The following is a 19754-nucleotide window of genomic DNA, read 5'->3' as shown; positions in this document are numbered from 1 at the left end:
AGAAAGACTAAACCCGAAGATAAAGTTAAACGAGTTGAAATTTCCAACAGCGTAATTTTGGAGACTGTCATAAACCCTGAAAAGAGCGATTACGAGAAATTAGCCGACTTTGTTGAAGAATGTAAAGGAAGAGCCGCCATGATTGTTAGCTTGAAGAAGGCAGTGGAGTTCACATCAGAGGAGATGAAAGAATGCAAAAGTCAAATGAAGAAAGTGGAAGAGCAAAACAAGCGCTTGTGTAAAGAAAATAATTATGTGAAAGAAGAGATGTTGGGGAAGAGTAAGAGATGTGCAGTGTGTGAAGAGAAGACTGGACCACATGTCTACATCAACGTGCAGAGGATTGGAGGAAATAAAGAACAAGAATAATATGATTACTGTCAACTTTTGATTGGGAAGTTCACAAGTGTCACAGCGCATATAGTATAAGAAAGTTACCAAAGAAAATGTAAGTCCTTTGCATACTTGTTATTGGCCTTGTTAGATTCTTGTAGAAAGTAAACACTTAATACACCTTGTAGTTTTAAACTTAAACTAATTGATGAAGTACTATTTTTGTTGAGTTCATCGGGCTTCAGGCTGTCCCCGGCCGGTTTATATAACTAGAATGTATATATATATATATATATATATATATATATATATATATATATATATATATATATATATATATATATATATATATATATATATATATATCAGTGCGCATCGCACAGGCAGCGATGACGTCACACACCAGTGGTAGAGGGATGTGCTCTGCGCCCACTTTCGCTTCAAAACAAACCTCGATGGAACTTCAGATAAAACTGAGGTTATTAGTCAGTAATGCAGCGACAAACTCTCTTATCATCGGCACACATCAAGTTTAAAATAGAATCAAAGAATGAGGACGCACTTTGTCCTGTATGTTAAGTAAGTGCATACTTGCCAACCCCCCCCCCCCCCACACACACACACACACACCCCATCGCTCGAATTTGGAGGTCTCAAGGTTGGCAAGTATGAGTGCAGTTGGTCCGAGGTCGAGTACAAGTCATCGTTCAATGAGGATATTACTGATAAAAGTCAAGAGGAAAAAACGTCAAAAGGGTGAAATGCTATAATGTTGAAAATGTATACTGGGGTAGTGTGAGTTTCACACTTTCACAACACTTACTTTGTCAAACAACTTGCCGTTTGCTTGAAACCACTAAAAGACAGAATACAACATTTTCGGTTTTTGTTTAATTTCTATCTTCAAAGTATTTTGATATCAAAAATGTTTTCGCGATAAGGAGCACTTCAATCATGAGCCAGAAATGTAAGAAAAGATGAAAAGTGTTCAATGACCAGACGGAGGGAAATACTTTGCAGAGTGAACTCTGTTTATTTGCAACTCGCTGGTACAGCTCTAAGTCGTACTGGTTGATATCACAGCATGTCCATGAACCATAGACATCACCGGCTTGCGCATGCGCAGTACACAATAACAAATACGGTGGCTGCCAAGGTACAATATACCAAGAGAGCATTACGCGAATGCTCTACAAAAAGGGCCGGTAGTTATTGTAATATTCCCATGTATGGAATAAACTGCAGGACGATTTCTTCAGGCTTTGAGTTGTGTTTTTATTCCAACAGGTCATCTACATCCAACTTCTCTACCGTTAGCTGTGTTGTCTACTCACTTCCTCATTCCAAGCCAGGACCCCTACCGGGCCACCTTGAGTATGTAGTTGCCTAAACAGATGCCTGATTAAAATGCCACTCATCCAACATAGAGTATTCATTGGCTATGAACATTACAGTTATTTAAAAGTTATTTTAATTTTTTTTAAATTAATTTTAATGATCCGAAGTTGCAACCTTCTGGCGCATGCGCAAACACATCGAACAGTGGTAAAGCGGAAAGTCCAAGATGGCGGACTAAGCGACGTGTCTTTCCGGAGAAGTTTCACATTTACGATCTTATAGATTCAAAAATAGCATCAAATACCTCAACTATTTGCCTTTTTCTAAGCCCACGAAACGGACTTTGAGTGTGGAGCGATGGCGTGTTACCTGAAGTGAAGATTGAAGACGTGATAGAAGATGAACGACTACTGCTATGCTAAGATGGCGACGTCCGCTAAAAGAGAACATGAAAGAGAATCAGCGCCACCAACTTCAAGCAAATCACCAACGGAGATAAAGACGAAAGATGAAGGTGAGTGAGTTGATTTCCGTAATTTGAAAGCCATTTGAATTCCAAGCCCAGAAAATAGAAACTAGCCGACTTTAGGCAAGGCAAGGCAACTTTATTTGTATAGCGCTTTTCATACACAAGGCAGACTCAAAGTGCGTCATAGACAACAAAGTGAAATGAAAGCAAAATTAAAATGCAGACAATAAAAATAAAAACAGTGCAGACGTTAAAAGTTAAAAGATTCAAAGATTTAGCTGAAAGCTAAGGTGAACATAAAAGTCTTCAGTCTAGTTTTAAAAGTAGTCAGAGTTGGGGAAAGTCTGACATCTTAAAGTGCTTCACAGACAACAAAGTGAAATGAAAGAAAATAAAAGCAAAATTAAAATGCAGACAATAAAAATAAAAGCAGTGCAGACGTTAAAAGTTAAAAGATTAAAAGATTTAGCTGAAAGCTAAGGTGAACATAAAAGTCTTCAGTCTAGTTTTAAAAGTAGTCAGAGTTGGGGAAAGTCTGACATCTTCAGGAAGTTTATTCCAGCTATTTGTTGCATAGTGACTGAATGATGATCTCCCTTGATTTGAGTTTACTCTTGGAACCGCTAACAGATTGGTCTCAGAAGATCTTAGTGATCTAGAGGGCTTATATAGTGGGAGCATATCAGTTATATACTTGGGCCCTAGACCATGTAGTGATTTATATGTGAGCAGGAGGATTTTGAAATCAATTCTCTGATGTACAGGGAGCCAATGTAAGGATTTAAGAATTGGTGTAATGTGCTCACATTTTTTGGTCTTTGTTAGAACTCTAGCAGCAGCTTTCTGAACAAGCTGTAGCTGCCTGACAGTTTTTTTTGGGAAGACCTGCAGGGAGACCATTACAATAGTCTAGCCTACTGGTAATAAAGACATGTACAATTTTTTCTAAGTCTTGAGCTGACATGAGCCCTCTAAGTCTTTTTACATTTTGGAGGTGATAGTAGGCCGATTTTGTTACTGATTTGATGTGACTGTCGAAATGTAAATCAGAATCTAAAATAACCCCAAGATTTCTGGCTTTATTTGAGGTTTTCAGGGACAGTGATTGAAGGTGTTGGATGACACTAAACCTTTCTTTTTTAGCACCAAAAACAATTATCTCAGTTTTATCTTCATTTAGTTGTAGGAAATTTTGGCACAGAAGATCTATGGGGCGATAGTCATTTGGTGATCGCGCTACATAGATTTGGGTGTCATCGGCATAGCAATGATGGTCAATGTTATTATTTTGCATGATTTGTCCTAGTGGGAGCATATAGATGTTAAATAAAGTCGGCCCCAAGATTGAACCTTGGGGGACTCCACACGTTACGTTGGTTGGTTCTGATACAAAGTCACCAATGGAAACAAAATAGTTCCTATCTTGTAGATATGACTTGAACCAGCTTAAAACTGTGCCTGAGATCCCCACCCAGTTTTCCAACCTGTCCAAAAGTATTGAGTGGTCGACAGTGTCAAATGCAGCACTGAGGTCCAAAAGCATTAATACTGAAGTTTTGCCAGAGTCTGTGTTTAGACGGATGTCATTTATAACTTTAAGATGGGCCGTCTCTGTGCTATGAAGAGGTTGAAATCCTGACTGGAAGTTGTTGTGGCAGCCAGTAGAAGCCAAGATGTGATTTAGTTGTTGGAGGACAACTTTCTCAATTATTTTACTTATGAATGGTAGATTTGAAATTGGTCTGTAGTTGTTGATAACAGAGGCATCTAGGCTCCGCTTTTTTAGAAGAGGTTTAATGACTGCAGTTTTGAAAGCCTTCGGGAAATTGCCCGATTGAATAGAATTATTAACTATTTGCAAGACGTCTGTTGATACGCAGTCAAAAACATTCTTAAAGAAGTTGGTAGGTAAAACATCAAGGCAGCAGGTGGATGACTTTAGAGCTGTCACTGTTTCCACTAGAGTTTTAGAGTCTATGGCATTAAAGCTTGTCATCATTGCTGTGTTACTTTTGCCTAAATGGGTTGGTGATCCAACTTTTTTACTTGAGATGTTGATGGTGCGTCTAAAGCCTTCAATTTTATGAGTATAAAAGAATGCAAACTCATTGCATTTCTGCGTGGAATGGAGTTCGGCTGGTATTTGTGTTGGGGGTTTAGTCAGTCTGTCAACGGTTGCGAATAGGGTTTTGGCCTTATTTGTGTTGCTGTTTATGATATTGGAGAAGAATGTTTCTCTAGCACTTTTCAAGACTAAATTGTAGGCCTGGAGGCTTTCTTTATAGATGTCATGGTGAATATGAAATTTTGTATTCCGCCAGATTCGTTCAGCCTTCCTGCACTCTCTTCTCTGGGCTGTTACAGCAGCAGATTTTCTCCAGGGTGCCTTTTGCTTGCCAGAAATCGTTTTAACTGTAACAGGTGCAATGATATCTATGATATTCACAATTTTGGAATTAAAGTTGCTTACAAGATCATCAGCATGACATGGGTTTAGAGGTGGTAGTGAGGAGATGGCGTTTTTAAAGAGGACATTAGCATGTTTGTTTATGTACCGCTTTTTGACATTCTTTGATTCTGTTTGTGTGTCCGGAATTACAGAAATATTAAAGAAAACACAGAAATGATCAGACAATGAAGGATCAATCACAAGAACATCAGAAACATTGAGACCTTTTGTGATAATCAGGTCCAGAGTGTGTCCCTTACAATGAGTAGCCTCTTTCACATGTTGAGACAGTTCAAATGTGTCTAAAATAGTAAAAAGTTTTTTTTCGCCCTTGTCATTTAAATCGTCAATATGACAATTAAAATCACCAGTTTTGACCAGGCAGTCAAAGTCAGTGGAGATGCTAGACAATAATTCAGTAAAATCATCGAAAAAATTTGCAGAATATTTAGGTGGCCTGTAGATAATTAACAAGAGAATTTTGGGAGAGCATTTCAACACAGCACACAGGTATTCAAATGATGTAAAATCACCAAGTGACATCTGTTTCCCCTGAAACATGTTTTTAAATATAGCAGCAACCCCTCCACCTCTTTTCCCCGATCTACATATATCAATGAAGTTATAGTTGGGGGGTGCTGTCTCGATCAGAATGCTTGCACTGTTATTTTGTTCCAGCCATGTTTCAGTTAAAAACATAAAGTCAAGTTTAGAAGTGGTAATAAAATCATTGACTAAAAATGATTTGCTATTCAGAGACCTGACATTGAGCAGACCCATCCTGATGGTGTTATTGACAGGCTTCGATGTTGGCTTTGATTTGGAGAGAATAGGAATGAGATTGTTTAGGTTAGCAGGGTGGCTAAGTTTCCCAATGTTTACTCTCTTGTAGTCACAACAGGAATGTAGAAGGTGCCATGATTTGATGTAGGCAACCTTGGGGGGCCCAGCTGATAATGTGGTCTACTGCTGAACCCTTTTCTGTATCAGAAATATTCAGGACTGCTGTCAGGGCGAGGCGGGGTTTGCCGTAAGGGGGAGGGGGAGTGAGCAGCGTCAGAGCTGGGACGAACTACTGAAGGTGGACGTTGAGGGCATGTAAGGGGTTGGCGTGAGAAGGGTGAAGTATGGCTGGGGGGTTGTGGAGCACGCCTTCGTGGAGGGGGTGGTGGAGGTGAGCGATGATCTAGGGGGGTAAAAATCGGAGTGGGGGTAGCTCCCGGAACTCCAAGGGGGAGAAGGGGGGAGAAAGGTCTACTTGAGGGAGGGAGAAAGATGGAGGTGTGGATGGCTTGGGGGATGTGGGGGAGGGATCTTCATACACATTCAGAATGGAGGGAGGGGCGGTAGAGGAGGATAGACACCTCTCCTCTTTGCTCTGGTGTATCTCATGGTCGACATTCTCCTTTTGCAATGGCGGTCCTCTTTCGACGTTCCTGATAGGCAGTGTTGTGTCTTCCTTCCTCGGTGGCTCCTCTTGTCTCTTGTCCTTGGCAGTGATGATAGATGCAAGATGCAGGAAGTGAAACATGTTGTTCATGAATAGCTTTACTCCCATCTTATTTAGGCAAAGTACGTCTGCCTTAAAAAGATGCCTGCGGTCCCAGAAAAAGCTAAAATTGTCAATAAAATGCATTGAACGAGCAAGAAGTGCACTTGATAGCCACTTATTCAGCGAGTAAAGTCTACTGAATCTCTCAGCTCCTCTCCTGATTGGGGGTAGAGGACCACTGATAAAAACGTCAGCATTCACAGCGCTGACTGTTTCAAAGAGTTTATTGAAGTGTTCTTTCAGCTCTCTTGATTGTTGTTTTACAATGTCATTAAAACCAATGTGCAGGATGATATTTTTCACATTTGGGTGTGCAGCGACAATTTCCATGTCAGATACCATATCCTTCGGAAAGCAGAGTACTTTGGTGTTATTATTGCTTTTCATATCTTTTACAGAATAGTCCCCACAATTTCAGGAGCTCTCATTAGCTTTCTCTGTGGTGTAAAGTTAGCAGGTCTTACCCTTCTGCGTGGTGATGGTGGGTTATTCAGGCAATCAGAGGGGGATCCATTGTCCATCAACAGTGGGGCAAACCTGTTCTTTAGTTGGACACTTGCTTGCTGGGGAGGTTTATTGGTAGTTCTCCTCTTCTCAGCTGTCCGCTGCTGTGTCCTACGTGGCAGTGGAGTTGATGACGTAGTATGCCTGGCTGAAGATGGTAGCGCAGGCCAGCCGGTCAGATCAGAGATATCGGGGCGCTGGGTCCTGCCAGATATCCATTCTCCCTTGTCGCAGGGAGGTGGTCTTCTCTTTGGCTTCGCACCAAGTGTGTTCCAGGGAGGATTTTCGCTGGTAGATTTATTACCCTCTACAGGGACCTCCCGTTTCTTCTTAGCTTCATTGTTGCTAGTTAGCTGGGTTGTAGCATGGTGCTGTCCAGTGTTTTCAGTCGACAGGAGTGCTAGAGTGGTGTTGTTGCCACATTGTCCATTCACTCCTAAATTCACTTCCAACCGATTCATTTTTATTTCCAACAGTAAAATCTTCTGTAGCAGTTTGTGGTAATCTTCCGTAGAGAAAGGAGGCATCTTCTGCTGATTACCTTTAGCACTGTAGCACAGGCTCGGGCTCAGGCTTATCTTGAATGGTAGGCCTCCTCGCGTAGTGTTGAGGACGTCGTAAAAATATTGAAAAATGCCTCTGTTATCTAAAAGAAAATGTAGTGCCACTGGTTTTGTAAGTATCCAAGAGCTGTTGCTCTTTGTGTAAGAAAATAGTAACAGATAGTAGCAAAAAATGCAAGCAGAAGCGAGAGCAAGCAGAAAAGCATCCGTCCAGCGCAGAGGACGGAAGAAGGTCTTGAACAATGTAAACAAAGAAGCTGTTAGCATTTTTACCTCGATCCAAAATGGTGGAAATGTCTGTTAGAAGTTACCGCAGTAGTAAACAGTAGGCAAGCAACGATACTTGGTGTAATCCTGCGTAAATCCGCCTTTATTGACCGTGATCCTGTGTGTGTGAGAATGTGTGTGTGTTTGTGTACGTTACACAACATGTACTAAAAAACTCTGCAGACACATTTTTTAAAAATCATGTTTGTGGATAAAAACATTATTGTCCCTGAAATAATCATTAAACGTGTTTAATGTGTTGGTACACATTATTTTACAGTACCTCAAATTCAAACTGCACTTTAATGTACTTTTATTAAATATAAAACTCCTCAATCGGGGCACCGCTTGCCTTTTTCCAAGCACTGGTAAAAAGTACTGACGTTTTCAAGTCATTAAAGAATATAAATCATTTTGTATTTGAAAATATTGTTTAGTAAATGTTAACTTGAATTAAAAATCCTACAGTATTCAGTACACCACTGATACTTTGTTTCCTGCAGAATGTTTGTGATGACGAGCAAAAAAAAGGAAAAAAGGTTGTTCTCTTTACCCCCACAAAATGTACGGAAAAAGAAGCAAAACTGTGGTCCTAAAACCAGGTACGGACCGAAGCGTGGGTGACCTGTACCGTTACACCTCTAGTAAACACAATCATAGATATGAACAAAATGACAGTTGTCAGCTGTGAGCATATATTACCTCCATCAAACATGGTGGAAATGTCTGTTACAAGATACTGTGGTAGTAAATAGTAGGGATGCAACTGTACTCGCTATTATCCTGCACTGGACAATACGCTTTTAAATAAATTTAACAACGTTATATTAATCGAGATCGGATGGGATGGTATGCACAAAATAATCGTGATCATTTTTTTGGCCATATTGCCCAGCCCTTTTCCATCAGCATTTGAGTTCAGTTTCAGCATTTGGGCAGTTTCTACAGAAATTAGTTATGTTCATACTTTGTATTTTTTGTTTAGCACTTAGCAATAGTGCTAATTGCTTGATCTGCTTATCAGTCAGCTTCTAAAACTTGTAGCTCAGCCTCCTTATATTCACGCTCAAAAATATAAGGTTCTGGATCATAATTTGTCCCAAATTATTCTTTGATGGCACTCATGAGGGCTTAATTAGTAATAGTTGGTGGTGTTGTTGAAGGAAATAGCGAACGTTGTGATGCGTCTGTGAAAATAATGTGCCGCTGTTTGCTTAAAATGATAAAAAGTTATGAAAATACGTAAATATTACATGTTATTATGAATGTGCCTGTTTATTACATTACATATATACTTACAGCGTGTATATAAAATGTTGTTGGACGGTTTTGGATATTTTTTATAGGTGAAATAGAGTGCATCCCCATTACCTGCATTGGTTGCTTGCCTTCAGCCCTGTCTGCTAACATCTTCAAAAGTGGTAAAACAAGTGGAACTTCTCCTCTCACTATGTCACAAATCATTATATTGTGTTTTTGTTATGTATACTAAAGGGGAGGTAACGGCAACTGACACCAGAGGGCAGTAATGTTCAATGATTTATTATATACATAAACTGTATATATAATAATCAAACAATAGTAATATAAACTAAAGGAAATGGAGTGTGAACTCGATCCAAAAGTGTATGTGGTGTAAGGCTATGTGTGTAGTTAGCTGAAGTGTGTGTTACCAAGTGTTGAACGAGAGACGAGGAAGTCCAGGGGAAGAGGGAGATCCGTGTCCAAGCGGGAGGTCGAGATCCAAGAGGCAGTCCGGGAAGCAGGGGGAGAAACGAAGTATGTCGCGACACACAGCTCGACACGTGGAACAATGGTAGACTGCAGAAAGGACGACAAGGGAAAACGTGAGACCATATAAACACGACGGAGGAAAACACAGAGAACGAAGGAAGGTTTGCATAGAGCAGGACGTGGCTTACTGTATGGGAACAGAAGACTACGGTGAGCGGGGGCAGGTTGTCCAGGCTGAAGAAGGCAGCTTGATCATCAATTCCAGGTGGGTAGATTGCCAATCGTTTGCAGGCTTGTAGCTGCGTGGGCGTGCTGCTCTCAGCGCGAGCAGGGGCGTGTCCGAGCACGCTGTCAACGGAGAGAGAGGGCATGTGGGCGTGGCCCGCGGTGCGCTCGTCAGGACTCACAGATGAGGGCGCATTGGAATGCGCCCTGGCCGTGACAGTTTTATACTTTTGTGTGGTTTTACTGGTGTCCCAAATGGGTCTGGTCACCCCTCCTCACTAGCTGTGCTACTTCAAGATGACAACTTTGATCCCTGGCCGGGACAGTTTTATACTTTTGTGTGGTTTTACTGGTGTCCCAAATGGGTCTGGTCACCCCCCCCTCACAAGCTGTGCTACTTCAAGATGACAACTTTGATAATTTGACATTTCATCATAGTGGCAGCTACAAAATAACCTCGGCCTTATCTCAGTTGAAGATTTCTGTGACTTTGGACAAAACAAAATGGTATTGTTTCCTTGTTTTGAGAGATCACGTCAACATTACTGCATCCTCCCCTATTATGAGCACTTATTTTCGCAGATTAAAGACAGACTCAAAAGATGGTAACTTTAAACGCAAATGTTTAGTTATATTATTGTTATAGCTCTCAGGAAATTTTGAGGCTAATCCAGGCCCTGATACACCTACACAATGTTTTACACCTGCGGATTTTAAAAGTAGATCTGGTTTTGGGATTATTCATATCAATGCTCTGAGTTTACTCCCTAAACTGGATATGATAAAGATCTGGATAAACTCAACAAATGCTGATATTGTAGTCTTATCTGAAACTTGGCTTAAACAATCTGCTTGATAAAGATATTTACATTCTTGGCTATAATGTCTATCGTACTGACCGACAAAGAAAAGGTGGTGGAGTGGCCATATATATTAAGCAGAGGTTTGATGTTAAATTAGTGCTCTCTGAATCAGTAAGTAAAGAACTTGAACTGTTAGCACTTGAAATTGAATTAGCTAGAAATCACCACATTATGGTAGTGGGGTGTTACAGGCCTCCATCTGCCCCTAGTAATTCCCTATCTACTCTTGTGAAGCTTCTGTCTCAACTGAAATACAATGAAATAGTGATGGTTGGTGATTTGAACTGGGACTGGCTCACATCTGTGTCTGACTCCTTGAAAGCACAGTGTGAATCTCTAAATGTAACACAATTAATTAACTCCGCTACTAGACCTAATCCTAAATGCCCTCAAAAAACTACACTCATTGACTTAATTCTAACAAATATGCCCTTTAAATGTGATGCAACTGGTGTTTTCCCTAATGATGTGAGTGATCATTGTGTGATTGCAGTAGTGCGAGACACAAGGATTCCTAAAAGCAAGCCTCGTCTTCTTGAATTACGTAATATGAAATTATTTGACACGCAAGGTTTTTTACATGACTTGCATCTTTTTAATTGGGATATAATTGCTCTTTTTGATAATATTGAACTGGCTTGGAAATATTTTCACGAAAACTTCTTGAGTATAGTGAACAAACATGCCCCATTTTAGAAAATGTTGGGTTAAAGGACGTGACAATCCGTGGTTTACATCGGACCTGTCAGATGTATTGCATGAGCGTAGTGCTGCTTGGGCCAGGGCACGCAAGTCAGGGTTAGAAGCAGATTGGTTGAATTTTAGACAATTAAGAAGTCAATTTACCTCTCTCCTTCGGAAAGTCAAATCAGAATTGTATTTCCCCACAACAACTGAAAACCTCAAACACCCAAAGAAGTTTTGGAAAATCATCAAATCTTTGTCCGCCTGCTGTACTTCAGTCAATCTCCCACCTAGTATACTTGTTGATGGTGTCAGAGTAAGTGACAGAAGAGAAATGGGTAGTCATTTTAATAATTGGTCGGGGGTGGAGGGGTTGGGGGCGGGGGGCGTGGTTGGGGGCGTGGTTATTTACAGCTAGAATTCACCAACTCGAGTATTTCATATATATTTCATATATATATATATATATATATATATATATATATATATATATATATATATATATATATATATATATATATATATTTATTTTATTTACATAGAAAAAAATTAAAATACTTGAATTTCAGTGTTCCTGTGGCTATCCATTAGATGGCAGTATTGTCCTGTTTAATTTCTCCGTTCATGATGAGTATATCATTTCGGCCACCGTGTTCAATGGAGAAGTTTGACAAAAAAAATTTGTGGGAAAGCGCACGTGAGAACAGGCTGTCCCCACTCAGTCTCAGGTCCGCATTGAGCTGGAGGGGGCGTGGCCTCCAGCTCCGGCTGAATACCGAGAGTTTGTCGGGAGAAAATCTCTGCCGGGAGGTTGTCGGGAGAGGCGCTGAATACCGGGATTCTCCCGCTAAAAACGGGAGGGTTGGCAAGTATGCTCCTCGGACGTACTGCAAGTGAAAAAGGGTGTCCCTCAAGGTTCTGTGTTGGGCCCCTTATTATTCACTATTTACATAAATAATCTTGGACAGAATATTCCGAACTCAACTTTCCATTTCTACGCTGATGATACTGTCATATACTGCACAGCACCCACTCCTGCTGAGGCTTTTAAATATCTACAACATGCATTTGACAGAGTACAAGAACAACTTTGCTATCTTTAACTGGTTTTAAATGCAGAGAAAACAAAGTGTATGTTCTTTTTTTCCACATCAAAAACTGTAAGATCAGCACTGTGTGGGAACATTTTAACAAGAAATGGGCAACACATTTTGTTAGTATCTGCTTTCAAATATTTAGGATTTTTAATTGATGACCACTTGAGTTTTAAGGAGCACATTCAGTATGTTGTAAAAAAAACTGAAACTTTTACTGGGATTTTATTATAGAAACTAGTCTTGCTTTTCTTTTACTGTGAAACAGAAATTGGTGGAAACAACATTTTTACATGTTATTGACTATAGAGATGTGTTGTACATGAATGCTACTGCTTGTTGTCTCCACAAGCTGTATAGTGTGTACCACGGGGCACTGAGATTCATCACCAACTGCGCTCCACTTACTCACCATTGTGTGTTGTACTCAATGGTTAACTGGACATCTTTATGTGCTCGACGCCTCAATCATTGGTATGTTTTCATCTACAAAACCATTCTGGGTATCACTCCATTTTATCTATCTTGTCTTTTAAAGGCCTACTGAAAGCCACTACTACCGACCACGCAGTCTGATAGTTTATATATCAATGATGAAATCTTAACATTGCAACACATGCCAATACGGCCGGGTTAACTTATAAAGTGCAATTTTAAATTTCCCGGGAAACTTCCGGTTGAAAACGTCTAGGTATGATGACGTTTGCGCGTGACGTCAAGGGTTGAAGCGGAAGTATTCGGACACATTGTATCCCAATACAAACAGCTCTGTTTTCATCGCAAAATTCCACAGTATTCTGGACATCTGTGTTGGTGAATCTTTTGCAATTTGTTTAATGAACAATGGAGACTGCAAAGAAGAAAGCTGTAGATGGGATCGGTGTATTAGCGGTGGCTGCAGCAACACAACCAGGAGGACTTAGTTGGATAGCAGACGCGCTACCGTGAGTACAGCTTTGGCTTCCAAACATTTGATCGCTTGCCCGTACGTGCGTGTCGCTATGTGCATGTCACGTACGTAACTTTGGGGAAATATATGTTTCTTGCCGACTCTGATGGCGGCCGGGGTGTCGTCGAAAGCTACAACACCCGCCGCCGCACCGCTGTCCTCACCTTGACTTCCTCCGTCTCCGGGCCGCCGACCGCATCGATGATCGGGTGAAGAAGTCCTTTGTCGCGCCGTCGATCGCTGGAACGCAGGTGAGCACGGGTCGTGATGAGCAGATGAGAGCTGGCGTAGGTGGATAGCTAATGTTTTTAGCATAGCTCCGTGAGGTCCCGTAGCTAAGTTAGCTTCAATGGCGTCGTTAGCAACAGCATTGTTAAGTTTCGCCAGGCTGGAAAGCATTAACCGTGTTGTTACAGGTCCAGGGTTTAATAGTATTGTTGATTTTCTGTCTATCCTTCCAGTCAGGGGCTTATTTCTTTTGTTTCTATATGCAGTTAAGCCCGATGCTATCACGTTAGCTCCGTAGCTAAAGTGTTTCGCCGATGTATTGTCGTGGAGATAAAAGTCACTGTGAATGTCCATTTCGCGTTCTCGACTCTCATTTTCAAGAGGATATAGTATCCAAGGTGGTTTAAAATCCAAATACGTGATCCACAATAGAAAAAGGAGAAAGTGTGGAATCCAATGAGCCCTTTTACCTAAGTTACGGTCAGAGCGAAAAAAGATACGTCCTGCACTGCACTCTAGTCCTTCACTCTCACGTTCCTCATCCACAAATCTTTCATCCTCGCTCAAATTAATGGGGTAATTGTCGCTTTCTCGGTCCGAATCGCTCTCGCTGCATTGAAAACAATGGGGAAATGTGAGGAGCCTTTCAACCTGCGACGTCACGCTACTTCCGGTACAGGCAAGGCTTTTTTTTTTATCAGCGACCAATAGTTGCCAACTTTATCGTCGATGTTCTCTACTAAATCCTTTCAGCAAAAATATGGCAATATCGCGAAATGATCAAGTATGACACATAGAATGGATCTGCTATCCCCGTTTAAATAAAAAAAAATCATTTCAGTAGGCCTTTAACAAAGAAACAAGGAAGTCACAATCTTCGTTCAATGAATGTTCTTCAATTTGTCATCCCCAAAGTAAGAACTGAACTGGGCAAGAAAGCATTTAGGTTTTCAGCACCGTAGGCTTGGAATAACCTACAATTGAATATTCAACTTCAAACCCTTGTTACATTTAATGAGTTTAAAGCTTCTGTGAAAGGACTGCAGTCTACCTTGTCTGTATGCACATGTGTTATGTGAGCAAGTTTTAATGTTGTACATTTGATGTTTTATGTGTCGTTTACTGTTTTTAATGTAACCTTGCTGCTGCCCTCTTGGCCAGGTCTCCCTTGGAAAAGAGATCTTTGATCTCAATGGGATTTTTACTTGGTTAAAAGGCTAAATAAAAAAATAAAACTCCTAATCGCTAAATCCGATGAAGTCTTATACGTCTAGTCTCTTACGTGAATGAGCTAAATAATATTATTTGATATTTTACGGTAATGGGTTAATAATAATTATAATTTCACACTTAAGTCGCTCCTGAGTATAAGTCGCACCCCCGGCCAAACTATGAAAAAAACTCTGACTTGTAGTCCGAAAAATACGGTACACATTTGAAGTACACTCGATGCCAGTAATAATTTTTGGGACAAACTGTCAAAAACAAAGTAAATAAAGTGATCAATGTAATTGTACAGAAAGTGGATCAAATTTATTGCTTTTAATATCTAAAAAAGTCCTCTACTTTTTAACTACAGACTTCTTTGAGATAGATATTATCTTTTTCAGTTGTGCGAAGTATTTCAATATTGACTTTTTCCCCACTGTTAGTTTGTAGTATCCTAATGTCCATCGAAGCAGATGTTTTCTACTTTCTGTGATTCTAGTTGAACTTTTCTGAGTCTATGACAAGTCATGTAAACATTGATCCATCATTCTTGCAAGGCACTAAATGAATGGCCATGAAACACTACACACACACACAGTACATAGAATAAAGTGTGTTTTTGTTGTTTGTGTCTTGCAGACGTCCAGCAGCTGATCGGTAATCCAGAAGAAGTTTCCCCTCAGTTAGGGGGGAGCTCCACTTTGAAGCAGGAGACTCCACAACCACCCTGCATTAAAAAGGAAGAGGAGGAACTCTGCATCACTCAGGAGGGAGAGTGTCTTCTAGGACGAGAGGAAGCTGATTACACCAAGTTTCCACTGAGTATTCTCTCTGTGAAGACTGAAGATGATGAAGAGAAACCACAAGTAGACAACCTCTTAGCTCCACTGTCAGATAGTGAGGCTGAAGACGAGGTTGAAGAACCTTTGAGCAGCGATACAGACTGTGAAGGTGATATGAGGACTCACACTGACAAAAAACACTGCTTTTCAAAGAAGAGAGGTAAAAAATGTTTGAGCTGCTCAGTTTGTGCTAAAAGCTTTTCTCAAAAGAGTAATTTGACTCAACACATGAGAACACACACAGGTGAAAAACCATTTAATTGTTCAGTTTGTGGCAAAAGCTTTTCTCAAAAGTGCCATTTGACTGAACACATGAGAACACACACAGGAGAAAAAACATTTAGTTGTTCAGTTTGTGGCAAAAGCTTTCCTACAAAGAGCCGTTTGACTCAACACATGAGAACACACACTGGTGAAAAATCTTTTAATTGTTCAGTTTGTGGCAAAAGCTTTTCTTTTAAGAAGTATTTGAATCGACACATGGGAACACACACAGGTGAAAAAACATTTAGTTGTTCAGTTTGTGGCAAAAGCTTTTCTACAAAGAGCCATTTGACTCAACACATGAGTACACACGCAGGTGAAAAACCTTTTAATTGTTCGGTTTGTGGCAAAAGCTTTTCTCAAAATAGACGTTTGACTGAACACATGAAAACACACACAAGTGAAAAAACATTTAGTTGTTCAGTTTGTGGCAAAAGCTTTTTTACAAAGAGCCATTTGACTCAACACATGAGAACACACGCAGATGAAAAACCTTTTAATTGTTCAGTTTGTGGCAAAAGCTTTTCTCAAAAGAGCCATTTGACTCAACACATGAGAACACACACAGGTGAAAAACCTTTTAATTGTTCAATTTGTGGCAAAAGCTTTTGTCGAAATAGATATTTGACTGAACACATGACAACACACACAGGTGAAAAAACATTTAGTTGTTCAGTTTGTGGCAAAAGCTTTTATCAAAATAGATATTTGACTGAACACATGAGAACACACACAGGTGAAAAAACATTTAGTTGTTCAGTTTGTGGCAAAAGCTTTTCTACAAAGAGCCATTTGACTCAACACATGAGAACACACACAGGTGAAAATACATTTAATTGTTCAGTTTGTGGCAAAAGCTTTTCTCAAAATAGATATTTGACTGAACACATGAGAAGACACACAGGTGAAAATACATTTAATTGTTCAGTTTGTGGCAAAAGCTTTTCTCAAAATAGATATTTGACTGAACACACGAGAAGACACACAGGTGAAAAAACATTTAGTTGTTCAGTTTGTGGCAAAAACTTTTCTACAAACAGCCATTTGACTCAACACATGAGAACACACACAGGTGAAAAACCTTTTAATTGTTCAGTTTGTGGCAAAAGCTATTCTCAAAAGAGCCATTTGACTGAACACATGAGAACACACACAGGTGAAAAACCTTTTAATTGTTCAATTTGTGGAAAAAGCTTTTGTCGAAATATCCATTTGACACAACACATGAGAACACACACAGGTGAAAAACCTTTTAATTGTTCAGTTTGTGGCAAAAGCTTTTGTCAAAATAGCTCTGTGACTCAACACATGAGAACACACACAGGAGAAAATACATTTAATTGTTCAGTTTGTGGCAAAATCTTTTCTCAAAATAGCTCTTTGACTGAACACGAGAAGACACACAGGTGAAAAAACATGTAGTTGTTCAGTTTGTGGCAAAAGCTTTTCTACAAAGAGCCATTTGACTCAACACATGAGAACACACACAGGTGAAAAAACATTTAAATGTTCAATTTGTGGTAAAGGCTTTTCTACAAAGAGCCAATTGACTCAACACATGAGAAGACACACAGGTGAAAAAACATTTAAATGTTCAGTTTGTGGTAAAAGCTTTTCTTGTAAGAGGAATTTGACTGAACACATGAGAACACACACAGGTGAAAAACCATTGCACTGTTCAGTTTGTGGTAAAAGCTTTTCTTTAAAGAAGAATTTGAATCGACACGAGAACACACACAGGTGAAAAAACCTTTAGTTGTCCAGTTTGTCGCGTAAGGTTTTCTCAAAAGAGCCATTTGACTCAACACATGAGAACACACGCAGGTGAAAAACGATTTAGTTGTTCAGTTTGTTGTAAGCTTTTCTTTAAAGCGCAGTTTGATTAAACACATGAGAACACACACAGATGAAAAACCATTTAAGTGTTCAGTTTGTGGCAAAAGCATTTCTATTAAGAGAATAGTGAATCGACACATGAGAACACACGGGACTAAGACCATTTAATTGTTTGGTTTGTGGTAAAAGCTTTCATCATAACGGCTCTTTGTGTCGACACATGAGAACACACGCTGGAGAAAAAACCATTTAGTTGTTCAGTGTGCTGTAAAAGGTTCCCACATAATGCAGACGCAGTAAAACACATGAGAGCACACAAGGGAAAATAACCAAATAGCTGTTTAGTTTGTGGTTTGTTGCTCATATGTGGCGACATCCACCCTACCCAGGACCTCCTCACTGCTTCTTTCACAAATATCTGAGGTATTCATACAAACTTGGATTATTTGGAGCATAATCTTATCTCCTCATGACCCCATGTCTTCTCTGTATCTGAAACCTTCCTGAACAGTAAGATAGATGATGCTTCGAGTGCTTGGTTACTCCTTCTTCAGTCCAGAGACCTGGGACCTCATGTGTCAACTTTGTGCACACTCTAAAACCTGCACTAACAGATGGCGGAAATACAAGGTGACGTTAATAATAGTCTTCACATCAATAATATAGCAAACTATATTTGTATGTGTGTCTCACTTTTTCCCAGTTGAATCATTGGTATTACACAAGCACATGTGTGCATTAGTACACATCATGATAAGCAGGGTACTCCTACTGCATTTGTGCATCTATTCATTAAAGTTATGTTCAACCACACCCAAACCTGCTCACCCAATTACTTTTTTCAATGACTTTTTCTGTTTCCTTTTCATTCACTACTCAGTTTGTCAGTGTTTTAGCAAGTGTGTTTTTCAAAACCTATTCATAATGTTCAACATTTTAGGATTGTATTATTTTTTGGTCGCAATATTTGACATGTCTAAGAGCAGAATGTTTCCCACATTAACTATTTGTGTGTACATAACTTACTGATTATATTGGCTGAATTTCACATACATATTTTTAGTCATTGCGTTCAACACTTTCAACTGATTTCCAAATGTATTTCTTAAAAAAGCTAACTAGCTGTTATTTGGATGAAACTGTCTAAAACTAATAATGCTAAAGTTTTACAATGCATTTACTTTTGTGTATTTACTTTTGTTTAGCTGCATCATTTTTAAGGGATTTAATTTCTACTACTTCTTGTAGGAACATTGATGAATCTCTCCATATACCGTGTATGTTAACATAATTTTAATGGTTTATCAAACTAGCTGTGTGTATTTAGCTTTATTTGAAGATGTTTTATACGTTTGTGAAGTTTCTTTTTTTGTCACATTTTCCTTTTGATTGATTGAGACTTTTATTAGTAGATTGCACAGTACAGTACATATTCTGTACAATTGACCACTAAATGGTAACAACCGAATAAGTTTTTCAACTTGTTTAAGTCAGGATCCACGTTAATCCTAGGTTAACGTGTTAGCATCATGCTTGTCTGCACATCGAGGCAGAAGAAACATGCCCCTGACTGGAAGGATAGACAAAGTCAATAATACTACTACTACTTCTACTATCAGGAGACACTGAACTCAACCCTGGACCTGTAACAACACGGTTAATGTTGTCCCGACTGGCGAAGACTAGCAATGCTACTGCTAGCGTCGCCATCGAAGCTAACTCTGCTACCGGCTCATCTCAGCTCAAGCTCACCTGTGCTCCAGTGATCGGCGGCTCGGCGGAGGACTTCGCCCCGTTCATCGACACGGTCGGAGGCTCGGCGGCGGAGGTGGAGGACGACCCGGGCATCGACTCAGCGGCGGTGAACGACGCGGCGGCTGCGGTGGACGGCGACCCAGACATCGGTGATTGCGGGGAACTGCACGAGATGGCGGGGGTCCATGCGGCCTCTCCCCGGTCCCAGACGGTCGAGGACGCGGCATACACAGGATTTAGAGGCACCTTTACACAAACATTTTCGTTATTCTCTTTCTCTTTGTCTTCAAAAAAGCCCGCCAAAAGGAAACCCAGCCCCACCCCCAGCAACCCTACCTGGCCTCCCCCTCTCCCCCTCTCCAACTCCGCCCCTCCCTCCCTCTCCCTCCCCCTTCACCTGGAGGACGATCAATATGCCTCTCTCTCTCTCTCCTCTCTCTCCTTGCTCTTCAACTTCAACAGCAATTATAACCAACAATTTTTTCTGGTCAGTACCACAACACAGCGGACTCTGATGCTCTTTTTAGTTCCAGTGGACTACACATCATCCACCTTAATGTGAACAGCCTCTCTGGAGCCAAACTTGACCAAATCAG

General features: G+C 40.2%; 1 protein-coding gene across 1 annotated transcript; it reads left to right on the top strand.

The window, feature by feature from the left end:
• The first annotated feature begins 1891 nt into the window (after window positions 1-1891).
• LOC133632369 (gastrula zinc finger protein XlCGF57.1-like) lies at window positions 1892-17111 on the top strand. The gene is made up of 2 exons (XM_062024757.1): window positions 1892-2185; window positions 15101-17111. The coding sequence occupies exons 1-2, from the start codon at window positions 2071-2073 to the stop codon at window positions 16975-16977; spliced, it is 1992 nt and encodes a 663-aa protein (XP_061880741.1). The 5' UTR covers window positions 1892-2070; the 3' UTR covers window positions 16978-17111.
• The last annotated feature ends 2643 nt before the right edge of the window (window positions 17112-19754 follow it).

The sequence above is a fragment of the Entelurus aequoreus genome, linkage group LG17 (assembly GCF_033978785.1).
Source record: "Entelurus aequoreus isolate RoL-2023_Sb linkage group LG17, RoL_Eaeq_v1.1, whole genome shotgun sequence".
NCBI classification, from domain to species: Eukaryota; Metazoa; Chordata; class Actinopteri; order Syngnathiformes; family Syngnathidae; genus Entelurus; species Entelurus aequoreus.
Note: the sequence above shows the minus strand (reverse complement) of the source record. Positions and strands in the feature narration are given on the sequence as shown.